Source organism: Nanorana parkeri, unplaced genomic scaffold, assembly GCF_000935625.1.
Source record: "Nanorana parkeri isolate BGI_ZX_2015 unplaced genomic scaffold, ASM93562v1 scaffold160, whole genome shotgun sequence".
Classification (NCBI taxonomy): domain Eukaryota; kingdom Metazoa; phylum Chordata; class Amphibia; order Anura; family Dicroglossidae; genus Nanorana; species Nanorana parkeri.
This window is the reverse complement of record NW_017306428.1, coordinates 735,854-753,189: the sequence shown is the minus strand read 5'-3', so window position 1 is coordinate 753,189 and position 17,336 is coordinate 735,854. Positions and strand designations below refer to the sequence as shown.

General features: G+C 39.4%; 1 protein-coding gene across 1 annotated transcript in view; it reads right to left on the bottom strand.

Moving 5' to 3' along the window:
- BNC2 (basonuclin 2) overlaps positions 1-17,336 on the bottom strand; it is a 280,535-nt gene that overhangs the window by 107,505 nt on the left and 155,694 nt on the right. Inside the window, exon 3 of the mRNA XM_018554464.1 lies at positions 4,411-4,646. Within this exon, the coding sequence (XP_018409966.1) occupies positions 4,411-4,646 (236 nt within the window). The remainder of the gene's footprint in view (positions 1-4,410; positions 4,647-17,336) is intronic.

Genomic DNA, 17,336 nt, shown 5'->3' with positions numbered 1-17,336 from the left:
TAGTAGGTAAATTAGGAAGTGCAAAATCTACTGATACAAAAGTTTTAATACGAGTAGTAGCAAATACTCCCTCCTTTCAGGAACTTTCATTGACAGCAGGTTGTTGATGAAATTGTGATCTTTGACCTATCATGAGTTCAGTCTTTCACCAGTCTATCAATACATTGTCTTATAGTCTAAGGTCCCTGAGTCATCACTTTCTATACGTAGTCTAAAGAACGTGACTGAGGGACATACCATCACTGCATCAAAGGATGAGACTGTCAGCCAGCTCTGAGGCTCAGGTGAGAATAACTTTTTTTATTTCAGTCCCTAGATGAAAAAGAGCAAGCAACCCTTGCAGTGCTGGGGTTGCCCCACTGCAAGGGTTAATACATTTTTCAGCAGAGTTCTCATTTAAGTAGATGACCGGCTTGACCCCCAAATATGCATGTTTGGGACCTGAAACACTTTAAAACGTTCTGAAATTGCACAGAAATTATTTGCAGCAAGTTAGTAAAAAGTAGCTACTCCTTTTTACATAGTTGTGGACAAAAAGCACAAGCTACAAAGTAAAGCATATCAGGTATGCTGAAAAACCAGCTAATGTTTTTGAAATAATTCTGCTTTGTAATGCAGCCTACAGGAGAGCCACAACTATAAGTGCATCAGTAATTTAATGCATATTTTAACCATATGCTGGTCAGACTCTGATATATGTTTATATGCAGAACTGAGTTCCTTACTCTTTGAGTAGTCATATTTCAATGACTTACAGTGATCCATGCAATCTCTACAAACCTGCAGAAATGCGTGTCTTTTAAATATGGTCACACTGACTAGATAGGGACACTTGGGTTTGTTTAAACTCCTTTTATGGATGCTAGAAAGTGCTGACTGCCTTTCAGTCTAGCAAAGACATGGCTTCACAGAGCTGTCTGAGGGATTTGTAACAGCACAGTAAACAAAATCCACAGGATAATTATGAAACATATGGTGCATAACCACCAGTCTGTTTATTTTATGGAAGTTAACATTATTTACAGTGTTTTGTGGTTGAAATTAATAGATGGGTGTCGTCCAACAAAAGAGACTTTTTCTTTCTCTTTCAAAGTGTTTATATAAACCATTCCAGTCCGCATCTGCAGAAAGGCTCTTTCTATAAAGACAAAGCACTCTGATTGTTTTTGTATGTTTTTAATGATGTCTGAAAAAGATGTAATCCAAGAGCAGAAATGTTGCCAGCAACATTACCGAGTATGGTGAAAATCAAGTAATTTTCTGCTACACCAAGTTTACAGGGCAACATAATAAAACATCTAATTTAGTTCTAAATCAAATGTTTCCTCATCATATTAGCAAAGCATTTAATGATGATACTTGTATCTAATAAGAGCCTATTGGTTACAGACTGTCTTCTACCATACTAACATGATTGACACATGCAGCTCAGTCAATCGTGAGAGTCCTCCTCTGATAATGATATCGTTATTAGCTTATTTTACTTCGCTTAAGGAGGCAGAGGCATTCTTCAGCGGATCAAAAGATGGATATTACAGGGGTTGCAGGATACGTAACTGATTTGTTGGCCTTTAAATATGCATTTTATCGATCCCTGGGAAGGTCCAGGAAGATCATATTTTTTTATGACATATAAAAAAAACCTTAAAGACCCAAGCCAATAAAGAGTCTTAAAGGAGAACTATCAGGTGAGTGATTTCCACTCATCCTCATAGTTAGAGCCGACGTGTGACAATGAAACTGTCACAGGTTGGCTCTATTGATCGGGAAGTGAGCAAACACATACCGCCGCTCGCTCACTCACTTCCTGATCATCTCCCTGCAGAGAGCAGTGACTGTCAGACACCGCTCCCCACAAGGATTCCCCCCTCCCCACTCTGATCCTCCAGCGCTAACTAGAGGAATGGATGGGGGAGGGGGTGGGCACAGCTGGCTCAGCCGCTAGATAGGTAGAGCCCGCTGTCAATCAGCCAGCTGGGTGGATCTCAACAGTATTATCGGGATCCTTCCCTGCTGCGGCGCTCTCAGTATATAGCGAGCAATAGGTCGCTATATACTGCACTTTGGGTCACGGGAGGAGGTTAATATATGTCCTCCCATGACCCTAAAGAGAATTATGGAATAAAAAGGTTACCTCATAGTTCTCTTTTAAGGAAGAACTATACTTAAAAGCTACATTAAATGCTGGCTTCACAATGCACTGCAGGTATGTGCACAGTAAAGCACATTGCACACATTGGAGTACCATTCTTTTTGAAAAGTACCCCAATGCACTAAAGGAATGCACTCCTGTGTTGCAGTGCAACGCACACATGCTAATGCACTACCATGTGTTGTGGTGTGCTGTGTCAGGGAAAATTGTGCAGGTGCTTTTTCTGGCTTCTTGTGGTACGTTGGCAGCCCATTCAAATCATTAGGCTGAATGGCATAACATGCATTATCATGCATGCTTTAAAGTGTATGCAAACCCTAATGAACGTCTCTTATTTGCTCCCTTTTGATCTGTTAAACATACTAATTAAAATGTTTTGTTTATCTGTACAGGAAAAATCTGTTGATCCTGTCAGAAATGTAGAACTATGCTGTATACTGTGCATACTTTCTGTGTTATCTCAATGAGCCTAATCAGCCCTTCTTGTTCTTATGTAATACATCAATACAATTACATCCTATGATGTGGAGATGATGAGAAGGGGGAGAGTTTTGCAAAAGACACTGAACAGGGCTGAAACCATTTAGTCCAAAAAAATGATGTGTGTTGTCAGCCCACAACAGGAGCTCAGTGCCTTTCTGACAGACCAACATTAAATTTTCTCTGCTTGCAGTGTCTTTAAAGGGGTAAAACATACCTACATTTTAACAGTGGGTCATACATATGTGAATGGGACAATAATATTATTAGAACTATGGTTGCCATTACCTTACTTATCCTGAGAATGTGGTGTGAATTTTATATTTAAGCTGCTAAATGTGTATGTCCATTGAGCATGGAGAGGGCATACTGTTTTGTCTTTTTGTTCTTTCCTTGCTAAAGAAGTCTTATGGGACTTCAAGTTAACACAAATTCCTGCTGGCCCTGGTGTGAGATTTCTGACATCACATAACTTGCAGACCTAGGATCTCTGATCAGCAGCATGCAGTAGGCAGAACTAAGTTCTTTACATCAAAAAGCATAACCTGTAACATTTTTTTTCTTAGAAAGCTGAGTAAGCCTATACTGTTAGATTAGATTCCATTTTTACAGTCCAGGTTTTAAAAGTAGAAAAGGCTGCTAATTGATCAATATAAACAAGAATACATTCTACATTTGCACACTTTTATCATAGTGGTAATCTGCAGAGGCTTATTGGTGTTCAGGATTAGAGCATGATGGCAGGCACTATGATATAATGCTGTGTGATGCTATCACAGCACCAGGAATTTGCTAAATATTATAGTGTCCCCTGAAAAAGTTGGCAACCTGCCTTGAAAAACTGGGGAACTGGGGAAATGGAAAAACACATGAAGAAAAAAAAGTAAAATAAAATAAATAAATACATAGTTACATTAAAAATACTGTTACAAAGCAGTAGTACTTACCCACAAAATAATGATGTACTTTATTGTAAAAAGCATACCTGAAGCTCTACTTGTGATTACAGGGGTCAAGATAGAAGTCAGAACAAAAATTGTCAAAAAATGTATTACATATACATCAGAAAGAAAACCTGTGGATTTATTTTTTGTTCCAAAACTGAAGTTAAATTTTGGGTTGATGTAGCTAGGTTGCTCACTGAATGTCTTGAGATATCTGTCAGGGACTCCAGTAGGGAGATTTCTGTGAGTTCCCAGCTCCACCAACAGGCTGTGGCTATTATTCCTGATTGAGTTTTAATTTATTTATCACAGAGTATGGAATATGTATGAACCTCCTAGTGTAACAAAATAAAGAGTGGCATTTCTCTGCATATATATGCCAATGTTGTGCAGAAAATGGCATGGCTATATGCTGTATATATATATATATTCTTAGCTTTTTTTTTTTAAGCAATTTTTTTTTTTTAGTAGATAAAGAAATTGAAATTAACATTAGACATCTCAAGCACTTATGCTATCCAAAGAGAAACCTTTTTATAGTTTTACAACTTACACATTGCATGTTGACATCTATAAAATGAAAGCTAATGTTCTATTATGTACTTTAGAGTTACTTATGCTTTATCATAATGTACAAATTATGACTTTAAATAATGTATGGTGTTTGTATGAGATGTTTCTCATGAACACAGGCTTTCACTTTCACTGAAAACTTAGCATGCTGTTACAAATCACATGAATAATGAGTAATTTGGCATGAGTCCATATATGTGATGACATCACACCAAACATTATGAGACATATGTAATTTCTTAACCTTTCTAAATCTCTCACCTGAAGTATATATCCGCGAACATAATCCCGCAGCGTCCATCCTAAGCCATGCAATATGTGCAGTACCTCTTCTTGTTTGAGAACACTGAAGAGTCGGTCAAGCAGGATCTTGAGGCGCACAGGTACAGCCTGTGTACCATAGAGCATAAGGCTGCTGATGTCAAACACTACGTTAGATTGTACAATTTCCACTTGTGTTGGGTGGTACAGGTGCTGAGTGCTGAGCTTGTCCAAAGCTGTAGTAATAGAGAAAAGCAAAAATAAAACAAAGATGCCTGTATTAAAAGATCAGTCCATAATGTTGATAACTTGTAAGTGAATTGTTCAAGCAACAGGGTCTAAGTCACTCTCAGTCTTGTTTTAACTCATTTAGGAATCTTCAGGCTCTAGAAATGGCAGTACTGACGGCAGGAGGGATTTTACACCAAAGCTGCCAGAGCTTAGAGAATATACCCCTTAAGAATAATGTATTGTCTAGCAAAGCCATGTATGCTTCAGCACAATCAAGGGGACTATGGAAATCTCCTAGCTTTCTAGCCAGGGAATGAAGTCATGCAAAAATAGAAGCGAATAAACAAAGTTCTCCAAGAATTGTTTATTTTTAGACATTTTGGCCATTACACAACTCACTGTGGAGAAAAACTATATTTTACTAATACTGAAATGTTTAAATTATGTTATTGATTTTATAAAGAAAGCTTGGCTTGCAAAACTATACATTAATTATTAGATTTTACCAAAACACTTACTACATACATATTACTAATACTTGCTATAACTAATGTAGTACAAGCACTGTAAACAGTGCTGTCTAATCTGAGACTCTGTCTATTCGGACACATTCATTTTGAACCCTGAAGAGTTTGCATGGTTTACTTGATACAAACATTTAATTAGAAGTCCTCCAAGTCTATTCAGCTTTACAACTCTTCGATTAGCTTCTTGCTCATTGCTCAGTGAAAATGCTGATTCGCTATCCAATGAGCAGAATCTTAGGAAGCTGCAAAACTGAGCCAGGACATCTATGTCTACTGCTGGGCTATGTGGTTGGGTGGTTGGCAGGGGGTGCCTTAAAAATGCTCTGTTTTGTTAGCTGTTTGCAAAACATTCAGTTCCAAATAAAATATCACTGAAATGTGTAAATAAACAGTGACACAATGGGGTGAAATCATGAAAACTGGAGCAGACAGATTCTGGAGCAGTTGTCCACGGAATCCCGTTATTCTGTTTCATTTTCAAAGCTTAACTGAACAAACTGGAAAGAGAAGCTGATTGGTTAATATGGACGACTGCTCCAGATTCTGTCTGCTCCAGTTTTTATGAATTTTTCCCAATAAAGTGACGGAAGCTGGTGCAGCATTGCAAGTGGACTGTACATCATATCATTCTATGAAAGCCTAACTGTATCATATAGCACAACAGGATGTTAAATTGACAGTTACAGTGTTATAATTCTTTCCTGGTCACATGTGCTGCTGACAATCAAATATACATATTCCTTAGTATTCATGATTGTCTGACATACTGTACATCTTGTTCATTCACTCTGCTTTTAACATTTTGTAAGTATTAAATACACAACATTATGAAAGTAAGTTATTACATCAGATCATGATTTTTTTGTTCTTTCATGCCTATCTCCCCCTATCCTAAATTAGAAGCTGTAAGTAAAACATTGCAATGTTAGCAGTGAAAGTGAATGTTTATCTGATAAGCACTTCAGCTGTGAGCATCACTTTTACTGGCCAAAACTCTACTCGCTGTGAGTGCTCAGAGGTTGAATGTGTGCAGTCACTGAAAAAGGAGTAATTACACATTGAGCGAGGGGAACTTAATGAATCTTAAAACCACATACTTTGCAGAGTAAAGAAGCTGACATTTTGGAGGAAGTGGACTGAAAAGGGTCCTTGTGTTTCACAAGAATGACATACACAGCTGTGGCAAATTCTAAATTTAAAGTGCTTATTTCGTAGTTTTTCTACTGGTGAGTTTGTAAAGTTTGTTTTGGTTGAACGTCAAGAACAGATTGGCTTTCTATTCAACCTACGAACCAGAGGCTTTTCATTGGTATTTATATACATATGGCTGCTTCTGGTTATTCTCCATGGAGGCATTTAGGGCGTAATTTATACAAGAGGTGTTGGAATTAAAAAGAAGTGCTATCATGTTGTAAGAAGGTGACCAATCTTTGTCTGTTCGGTGTGATAATGGCTACAAAAGTCTTTAATTTCCACATAAACAGCAATCCTTCAAATATCTGCTAAGGAAAGTAACATGGCTGACTCATACAAACAGGGTTATTCACAATAGCGTGAAGAGTTTGGAGAAGTCAGGAGAAGTGAACAATCTAGGACAAAATAGCTGATTTGGAAAATGTCTCCAATTCAGCTCACTTTCCAGATCAGCTATGTTGTCCTAGATTGTTCACTTCTCCTGCCTTCTCCAAACTCTTCACCCTTATGTGAATAACCCTGAAAGTCTATTTAACTGGTACCTGAAGTATTTCATAGTGTAAAATTAAGTGAGAGGCTTTCTCGGAACCTGTAACAACTTGGAAAACAGTCAAGGAACACTAGTGCAAGATGTCAATCTGAACTTTAAACTGAGGTTATCCAAGCACAAAAAGTATTTGTTGATATGCATCAAAAACCAATCTGCTCATCTAAAACTCTTTATGTGCTAATACACATACACTGTTGGTCTTGTATTGAAGTAATACAATGTTTTTTGGATTTAACAAAAAAAATGTAAAGCACACCTGAAAACCTCTGTCCGCCAGTAATTTCTGTGTAAAGTACCCAGCTTATCCTTAAAGCTAGGTGCTGCGTTGAAGGAAAAAGGGAGCACTCTGAAATGAACTGCATAATTTCCACAAAGAGACCTGCATTTAGAAAAAAAAACCTAATTGGGATATCTAGAATCTGAAATCAGAGAATCAGCCAATGGACTTAGTGTTAGTTCTCTATTTGCTATATTTAGTTTTCTATTGGCTGATCGAAGCGCGTCAGCCAGTGAGGATACTGGTGAGGTTCATCTACTGTCTGGTAAAATAAATGTGGGTTTATGATGCTGGAGATCCTGGTGTATAGCAAGGATTTTTTTGAATAATATCACGAGAGCGTGCTTAACTCGGAGTGGCTCCCACTGTTGGACTTTGTTGATCACACAAGAGACTGTCATGGATGGATACTAAAGGGTATCTAAACCCAAAAACAAATATTGAATATATTTCATCTTACCAGTGCTTAGTTTGTGCTTTTTTTAGGCCTTTTTTCTTTATTTCTACTTGGTCATCTTGCCAGTAACAAACTTCCTTGGTGACAATACTCAGTGTACTGTATCTACGAGAATTGTCAACCTAGGATAGGACTACAGAACACATGCCATCGCCATTTACATGACATAGTGGTAGGTGTTCTGCAGTCCCTAGAGGGAGCTGGGAACAATGCTAACTGATAAAAGTACAGCATAGGCAGAGAGCACAGGAATGTATTAGCTTACAAGATTTCTTACAGGATCAACAGGTATTTTTTGCAATTATCAAACAGATATAACAAAATGCTTTGAATGGTGTACTTAGAGAAGAACTCAGGACAAATAAAAAACGTACCCTAGTAGTGGGGCTACCCAGGCACTGCAAGGGTTCAGTGCTTGTTTTGTCTAGGGGACTCAAGTAAAGCTGTGTTACTTAACTGATCCTCACTCCCCAGACTTCTTTAGACTGCTAGACTGGTCCCCGCAGCCTTTTCTTCCCTTTGTTTTGGCAGTCTAAAGACTGCAGATGTCCTCACATCCTTTGTAGGCCTGTAGACCTGCATTAGATGTGAAGACACAGAGGGATAATATATAGTCGAAGCGGAGGGGGAAAGTGGTGAGTGCTGACCGCCACAACACCTGGAATCAGGTAAATAAATCTGCTTTATTTGAGCTCCCTAGACAAAATGAGCACTTAACCCTTGCGGTGTGGGGGTAGCCCCACTGCAAGAGTACGTTTTTTATTTGCCAGTCCTTTAACAGGAGCAAATAAAAGTTAATTGTTAGGATTTTTATACATTTAACTACAGCATTTAAAAGAACATCAAAGGAAAGTTCTGAACGTAATTGTGCTTTATTTTAAAATATTTTGTTTACATGACCAGTATGACACCGTCTAGAGTAAGCTTAAGCATGACAGCAGTTTCTCCTGAAAAACACTATGTAAGTGTTCAAAATACACTCTTTACTGTTTATTTTCTCTAAGTCTGTCCAACTACAAATATCTGAAGAAAGATATAGTTCAGCTATGGCCTACAGAGCTGCCAATTTTGGTGGGAAAATAAACAGGTTAATTTTGTTAAAGTTACGGCTTGCATAGCTCAAGAACAAGTATACAGAATCAGTTTTAAATGAAAAATAGATTCAGAAAAAGAAATTGAATAGGAATGACTGGGTTTATGCGAGCTTAGGTGCAGCTCAGTTGAGAACAGCAGGGCTAAGTAGGTTTGGTTAGAGGAGATGACAAGTGTTTCATTAGGAGCTTTTGAGACCTTGCAGCCTCAAGCAGAACTGAGGGGATTGTAGTTAACGCAGCATTGCATTAGTAGACATCTTCAAATCAAGCAAAAGTGTGCTGAACAGATGGTACAGAACACAGATATGTCACAGGTCTTGAGATCAGGTAGAGATGGAAGCAGAATACATTCTGAAAAACCACTGCAGGGCTTTGTAGAGAGGAATTTAATGAAAACATCCATGCTTGCTCACAGGACAAGATAACTTAACTGAATTTCCGCAGAAAACCCAGGCTGATTTTAGATGAACCATCTGCCGGACCTTAATAGAAGGATGTCAGACCCAAATGGAAGCGAAGATTGAAGTGAGTGTATAAACTTCTGTGCGGGCTGTATTAGCTTTTTTTAACAGTTATGAAGACTGGGTGTCTTTGGAATATTATTAAATAAGGAAAATACCGGTTTCTTCATTTTTTGTTTCAACCTACTCTGATATGTAGTTTAAATTATATCTATATCCAAAAAGTATTTTTTTTTGGTAGAGCAATTAACAGTTAAAACAGTGCCTTATTTTTTTTTGTGGTCTATGTCTCAATGAGGGGATTTATCTCCACTTCCTATCTCGAAACACAACAAGAATGAGAAAGAAGCATTCCCATAGAAAGATTTCCTTTCTATCAAAAGAGAACTATAGGTTAAGTGTTTTTTCCCCATAGTTCTCTTTAGGGTCACAGGGGGACATATACTAACCTCCTTCCATGACCCAAAGTTCAGTATATCGCGGGCTATTGCCTGTGATATACTGAGTGTGCCGCAGCCTGGCGGATCCTGATAGTACTGTTGAGATCCACCCAGCTGCATGAGTGACAGCTTGCTCTGCCTATCTAGAGGCAGAGCCAGCTATGCCCGCCCCCTCCTCATCTGTTCCTCCACTCAGCACTGGAGGATCAGAGAGGGGAGCGGGGAATCCCTATGGGGAGCAGAGACTGACAGTCACCGCTCTCTGCAGGGAGATAATCGGTAAGTGAGCGGATTGGTGCATCTTTCTGCACCAATCCGCTCAGCTTGGCAGATCTCCCAGCAATGATCGGAGAGAGATACAGTGGCTTCCAGCTGTTGATCTTTCCTCCGATCTCTGGACCCGGAAGTGATGTTTATTACGTCACTTCTGGTGTCACTATTTACACTCCCCGGCTCTTAGAGCCAGGAGAAGCTGGGGAAGCAGATCTCTGTTTTATCAGCTTCTTTGGGGTTCCTAGGTGACATTAGGGGTCTGAAAGACCCCTGATGTTTCCGTAAAGAGGACCTGTCACACCCTTTCTGCTATTACATAGGGGGCATTACATATGGGATAGCAATAAGCAAACACGCGTCGGTGTGACTACGTGTGAAAACGACAATTGCGCTACACATGTTACATAACGCCGCGAACGTCCGAGTGACGTTCAATAATTCTAGGGCCATCAATCACTGTAAAAGCGTTTAAAGTGTCCCCTATAGGAAATTTTGGGTATTGAAGTTTTTTTGCGCAATTTTAAGGCCTGACATGTTTGGTAACTATTTACACAACATGACCCCGTCTTTCATATTTTACCAGAAATTGAGTATTATATTCTGTTTCTGTGCACTAAATTTTAATTTAGTTTATTTTATCCTAAAAATACTGGTTTGATAAACATTTGCGCAAATCCCGTGCGACATAAAAATTGCAACTAGCATTTTTATTATTCTACAGGGCCTCTGCTTTCAAAACATATATCATTGTTTGGGGGCTTGAAGCTGTTTTCTAGCCAAAAATGTATATTTTATCATGTGTGTGCAAATAGTAAGAAAATTCCCTGGGCAACAATTGGTTAAGATAGCACACATGGATAAAATTCGGCCGATTTCTGGCAAAAATCGATCTGTGGGAGACCCTGTTGGCACCACCTCATAAAAAATTGGAAAAATTGAAGGACTGGGCGGAAAATTCTCGGGTGAACAGTGACAGCAGCTCTATTCTGACAGCCCAGGAGGGAAGATTCCTGCATCCATGCTTTTCAGCGTGGACAGGGGAATTTATTGATTTCTATCATTCAGCCCTGAGAACTCTTCTACAACACTCCTTTTTTAGATGGCCTTTACCACCAAAATCTATTTGTACAGTCAATGTTTTTCAGCCATTTTCTAAAGAAAAAACAATGGTTTCACTTACTTTTTAACCATCTTTTGATTATTAAACAATCACATGTAATATGTATTGAAGCATTGTTGTGGTATTATCTGCCATATGTGTTTTGCTAAGGCATACTTTGTTCATTACCATTTGTAGTACAATCGCCCCAATGTAGCAGTATTAACTGTTTAATTGGCATACTTTCTACTTTACAAAATTTTGGTGAAGTGGCACATAACAATTCTACAACACCATGTTAGGTCCTGTTCACACCTAGGCATTTTGTTGCACACACAAACACAAGATAAAACGCGCAAAACAAGAAATCTCATGTATTCCTATGGCCCCCGTTCACACCTGAGCGTTTTGTCGCAAGCTGAAAAATGCCTGTCGCTGGGAAAAGTACATACGCTTCTTTTTGGCAGATTACAGCATAGTTTGTTCCCATAGACTCAAGTGGAAACGCTTAGAAACACACGACAATTCTTTTTACACGTGTCTGCCCATTTACACCAATGTGTCACAACTGCTCACAAAAAAAGTGCAACTTGATGTACGTGTGTAAAACACACAAAAAATGTGCAAAAAAGGGCAGCAAACACACATGTAGAAACAAGAGAAAGTGCCGTTGCCTAGGGGTGAATGCAGCCTAAAGGTACCCTCACACCTTGCCATTATCATACGATAATTGCGGGAAATCCCGCGATCGTATGATAATCGCAAGGTGTGTGGAAGGCGTGCAACCGTTTCTACTGTACGGTCGCAAGACTTTTGTCTTACGAACATGTTTGAAAACCCGCCGGGAATCATACGATTGTCGGCGGGTGTGTGGCATGCTCATAAGATAAATGCCGAACGGGCCGGTGTGTGCAAGCGCACACTGCCCGTTCAGCATTGCGGTCATCAGAAGCACACCCCTCAGTGGGGCAGGCTTGCGATTATCGCAAGTACGATCTGCCTGTCCAAGATGGGCAGATCGGACTTTTTTTAATGACCTTACAACCATCGCAAGACATAAGTCTTGCGATGGTTGTAAGGTCTATGCGCACCTTTAGGCAACGTAGTAGGTTTGCTTGAAAATCAGCCCTCACAGCTGCTTATGCTCCTCTCTTCCACCACTCTATTTGCCCGGGGAAGCAAAGTTACATACCTGGCATTTTTGGCTTTAGGGGAGGATGTGACTCACTTTCATTCCTTGCAAATGGGTGCTTGGCGATTGACTGCTCAGAGTCAGGCACACAGTTCTGTCACATAGGAGTGATGCGACTTGGGGCCAGCATTAGTGTCAACCCATTACATTGCCATGCATGGGCAAAGCAAATGTTCACATTATGACTGCTAAGAAGGATGCTTCATCATTTGCAGGAAGAGTGTTTTTGCATATCTGATGGTTTCTTTGTGTAAATCTTTTGTTTTCTTTCTTTCCTTCTTGGTTGCTTGCTAATGTTGATAGCCAATTAAGAGGCTACTCATTGAACTCTACATGCAGCAGCCCCTCTTATGCATGTGCACTTAGCTGTTTTGCCAAGTGCAGTGCAAAGTATCTTAATGGAGACATGTCCTATTGAGATGCTTTCATTCTCTGTAAAAGAACCAAAAGCAACTAGCTATAGACTGCCTCTTAAACAGCCGTTTACAAAAAACCCATAAGAACACAACAAAGAGATAGAGGAAGACAGCAATGACACTGCAACTGTCACTTCCTCCTTCCATCTTTATATAATTTCAGGAGACAGTAAAAGGATGCTATGTTTGCTTAAGATTATATCTATGGTCTATTACTGCTAACAGTATTTAGGGGTAGTAGAAGAGTATTAATGTCTGCCCCTATTTAAGATACACTGGCTTCCTAAAGGTGCCCACACACCATGCGATAATCACACGATTATCGCAAGGTGTGGGGAAGGTGTGCAACCTCTGCTACTGTAAGGTCGCATGACTTTTATCTTAGGAACGTGTTCGAAAACCCGCCGAGAATCGTACGATTGTCGGCGGGTGAGTGACATGTTCGTAAGATAAATGCCGCACGGGCCGGTGTGCACAAGCGCACTGCCCGTTCAGCATTGTGGTCATCCGAAGCCCGTCCCTCAGCGGGGCGGGCTTGCGATCATCGCAAGTACGATCTGCCTCTCCAAGATAGGCAGATTGTACGTTTTTTTCATTACCTTACAACCATCGCAAGACAACAGTCTTGCGATGGTTGTAAGGTATGTGCCCAGCATAAGATGGAAAGTGTTTACATTAAAAATAGTGGGTGGAGCCATCCAAATAATTTTTTCATGCCCCCCATGGCTAACGACACATCTGGTAGTGTAGGCCTATGGCACAGTCACAATCTATAGAGAGTCATTTTTTCAACTAGCATGCAGTTTTTACTGTCTTTTCAACTCTAGGTATACCCCAAGTCCCATTTCACAGAATCATGTGTTGCATATTGTGCACTGATGAATGCACTGATTCATCAGTGCACGATATGCAACACATGATTCTGTGACATGGGACTTGGGGTATGCCTAACTATGACAACCTGTCAGCTTAGGGTGGGGTGGGCCAAGAGGAACCAAAAATCCCTTCTATGTATTGCACTATAAATGACAGTCTGCTTCAACACAGGAAATACTGTATTTACATTCCATCACTTTCAACACCAATCTATATTATATAAATGGTAAGTAAAATAAAGAACAAGGGAGTGGTAGAAGTTCATAAAGCTGTGAGCTGCTAAGGATAAAATGCTGATGGGAAAAAGCGGTGAATTTCTGAATCACAAGTTGACTGCTACCAATGTTACAACGTTTGCTTTGTGACTGATAGGTATTGTGTATGTTGGACTGACCATTGCAATCAGATAAAAATATCTTAAATAAAGGGAATACATTAGTAAATGATAATAGGGTAAGAGAGAGAATGTGACCAGGGCAACACAAATAGTGGTATAAAGAGCACACCCATTATCACATTCCTCCCTATGTTCTACATAATTCTAAATTATCTTTAAATATCTGAGTGTAGTAAAGTGTAAAAAGGTGTTGTGTACATTTTAGCACCTTGTTCAGAGACTTGTGCGTTTTTACACTGGATGTTTTTTAAGGGTCAGTGAAATATATCGTTCCAAAATGTATATACGTACAAATTAAATTTAATTAAAATAAAGTTTCAATGACATCTTTCATTATTATTTTTTTTAGCTCTGTGATCTTTTTTCAAGCAGTACATTTTAGACGGCTACTCTGTTTATGTAGCCGACAGCAGAACCGCAGTTTGTTCACAGACGTGGCTGTCTGAATTTTTTTTCTTTTCAAACAAAACTTTGAACCTTCTCCAGCTTTGACACACTGCCTCTTCAGTTAATAACGATCGTGTTTCCCCCTTGTCTCCTGTCTACTTTTCTTTGAGGCAACTGCACACTCAGCACCTCAAGGTAATAACGCAAAGCTACAACATAAAAGCGACAGCATTAATATAATTGTCTGTGTTTCTCGCCTTCACCCTGATCTTTTTCCCCCTTTCGTTTTTGACGGCCTATGTGACACCTGTTTCTGTCTCCTCTGATCCTACAACAGCTTTTCGTGCTGACAAGGTTTTCCTCTGAAAGAAAATCTGCTGGAGACCAGTGCAGTATACATATGAAGAAATGCTAGTCTTCCTTTACATAGATCACGTCCTGAACGTGAAGATGAAGGGTTAATCTCACCCCAGTCTGGGGACTCCCTTTTCTTCTGAAGAAAAACTCCCTCTGTACACATCAGGGATTTCTCACAACCTCAAGAGTCTCACAGGCACTTGACTAATTAGTTTGTAGATTATTCAAAGCTGCTAAATGTTCAACACTGGATTTTCTTTTAGAAAGATGGGTCACGGATCTGCAGATGAGGTAAAATGGGAAAGAAGTTATATTAAACATGGCTCAGATGAGCATTTAAAAACTGACAAACGTGCTTATTTTCTGTCCCTCCAGAGAGCAACCTTCTTATCATTAAATTACGTCTAGAGAGAGTACACCTACCATGCTAAAGAGAGCTACAAAATGGCTATGCTGGTCATAAGTAGGCAAATTTTCTCAGCAGAAAGGCAGAGACCTGATAGTTCATATGGCTTATTGATAGAAATCTCTGTTTAGGCCTGTATTTCAGGGATGTCATTAGGTGCAAATTGTACTATTGGGAAGATTTAGATGTCGTCCACACACACATAAAAAACAGCGCTAAACACACAGAGGTCTTTAGCAAAATGTTTGTTTTATTTTGAGCTGTCACCTCAAGGATGTGCCTGACACCTATAGTCCACCAAACTTAATTGCATGCTCATTTGTCTAATCCTCCAGTATCTCTATGTGAATGGTAACATAAAATGGACCTAGTATAAGATATATTATTTCATGTAAAAGTGTCACTAACCCCCCTCGAAAAAAAAAAAAATATTCCATACTTTCTTTCATATGATGTCATCTTGATACCTGGAAATAGCATTCTTGGATACCATATGGCAAAATATGAACTCAAAATTTGGCTGATCACATTTCCTTTTTGAGGGTGGCTGTGCTGGCTCTACATAGTCTCACTGTATGTGGGATTTAACCACCCTTGTCAGTGTGTTCTCAATGTGGACTATATTCCTACATGCTGAAGCATCCAGCATGAGAAAGCTGATTTATTCAGCCCATTCCTAAGAACACTGCCCACGCAGAGCCACCACAGGCTACTTGCATGACAGTAGGACCAGCAAAAGAGCAAGCACATTGCTGCATGGCCCTGTCCTGTTCTCTCTTCATGTCTGTCGGTCCTTTACAGGTAAGTTAAAAGAGCCCCTGTGCTTGCAATAAACAATTAGCAAGAATCACTCTAGCTTGTGGAAGGTACAAGCATAGACAGCTGCAATGAGTTATGAATGTTGTAATGTGGGAAGAGCAGCGTCCTGCTTATCACTAAAGCAACAGAAGTTTGGTAAAATGGCTGCCAGGGATTGTGTGGGGAGATCAGAAATATGAGGCAGAAAAAACAGAATGTGACAAAATGACCATGTATGATATAACACTGTAGTAAAAATGTTACTATATTTTCTATTGGAACTGTACTTATTCACGTAATGCACAAGCTACAAACTAAACTGCAATTCAACTCAGAAACTGAATGCATGCTCCTATGGTTGGATCTTAGTAAATAACCAAGAGTATAAGGCTAACAAATGTCCAAAATACCAGCTAGCCATCTGTCCTCACTAGGCCATTAAGTAGAAATACTTCTAGTTGCCCCTGACTTGCCTAGGAGGTAAGTCATAACTTGTTTAATTTCTTATTTTGTAAAAGATTTCTCAATAAACTCCTGTCATCTCTTGAAGAATCAAGTAGTTTGTGTACTCATTTCAAATTTGGCATCAAGTTTTTTGCAAAATAAAAATTGTCTATTTTAATATCCAAACTGGAGGGCATTTGGAGATCCACTCCCTCATTATACAGCTGCTGGCTGACAACAGCCAAATGTGTTTCTAGTCAGAGCTAGTGAGTCTTCAAACCAAAAAAGAGGCACAAAGGTTTGTTAGGCTTGTAGCATCCAATGAAATGAATATAGCTCCTCATTCGGTTGTACTTGTTGTGCTTGCTGTATTGCTTGTTTGAAAGAAATAAAGCAAGGGCAGTATTTTACACTGAGCTTTCCTCTATGATTGTTCCATCATACATGATGTGGTTGCTTTGAAACCTTTTTAATCCCTCCTCCTCAATAAACTGCCAATGCTAATTAAATATTTATATAAAAACAAGGAAACTTCTGTGAATGGCTTCTTCTTCCTCTGTGCTGGCCCACCAATTACATCTGTGACAGATCTCATGCATGTGTTGCTTGTCAAAAACAGAACGTTTTCTTGGTATTGCAAAAGATTTCACAAAATCTCACGAGACCCCAGGAAAAAGGACCTTTTGCTCCTGAGATCAGAAGAACTCCCTGGATGGCACTGGTGACGTAGCATTCTCAGAGGCAGCTGGAAGGCAATGGCTACATCACCAGTGCCTCAAGAAACCAGAAAGTGAGATAAGGGCAAGTATAACTTTGCTCATAATATGTTTATCAAATAACTGCAATGTGTTTTGTAATCAGCATTTAGAGTTGCAAGCATCTGGCTTGTTTTTTTGGTTGGGGGGAGTCCACTTTAATAATTTTTCAACAGTATTGTCAGCAGGGAAATCATTAGTACAGTTAGTAACTATGGGGCAACCAAAGTTCTTTGCAAAAACTCTATTTAGGGTGTGATGTAGAGCTGATATCGATGTGACTTTAGTGGTGATA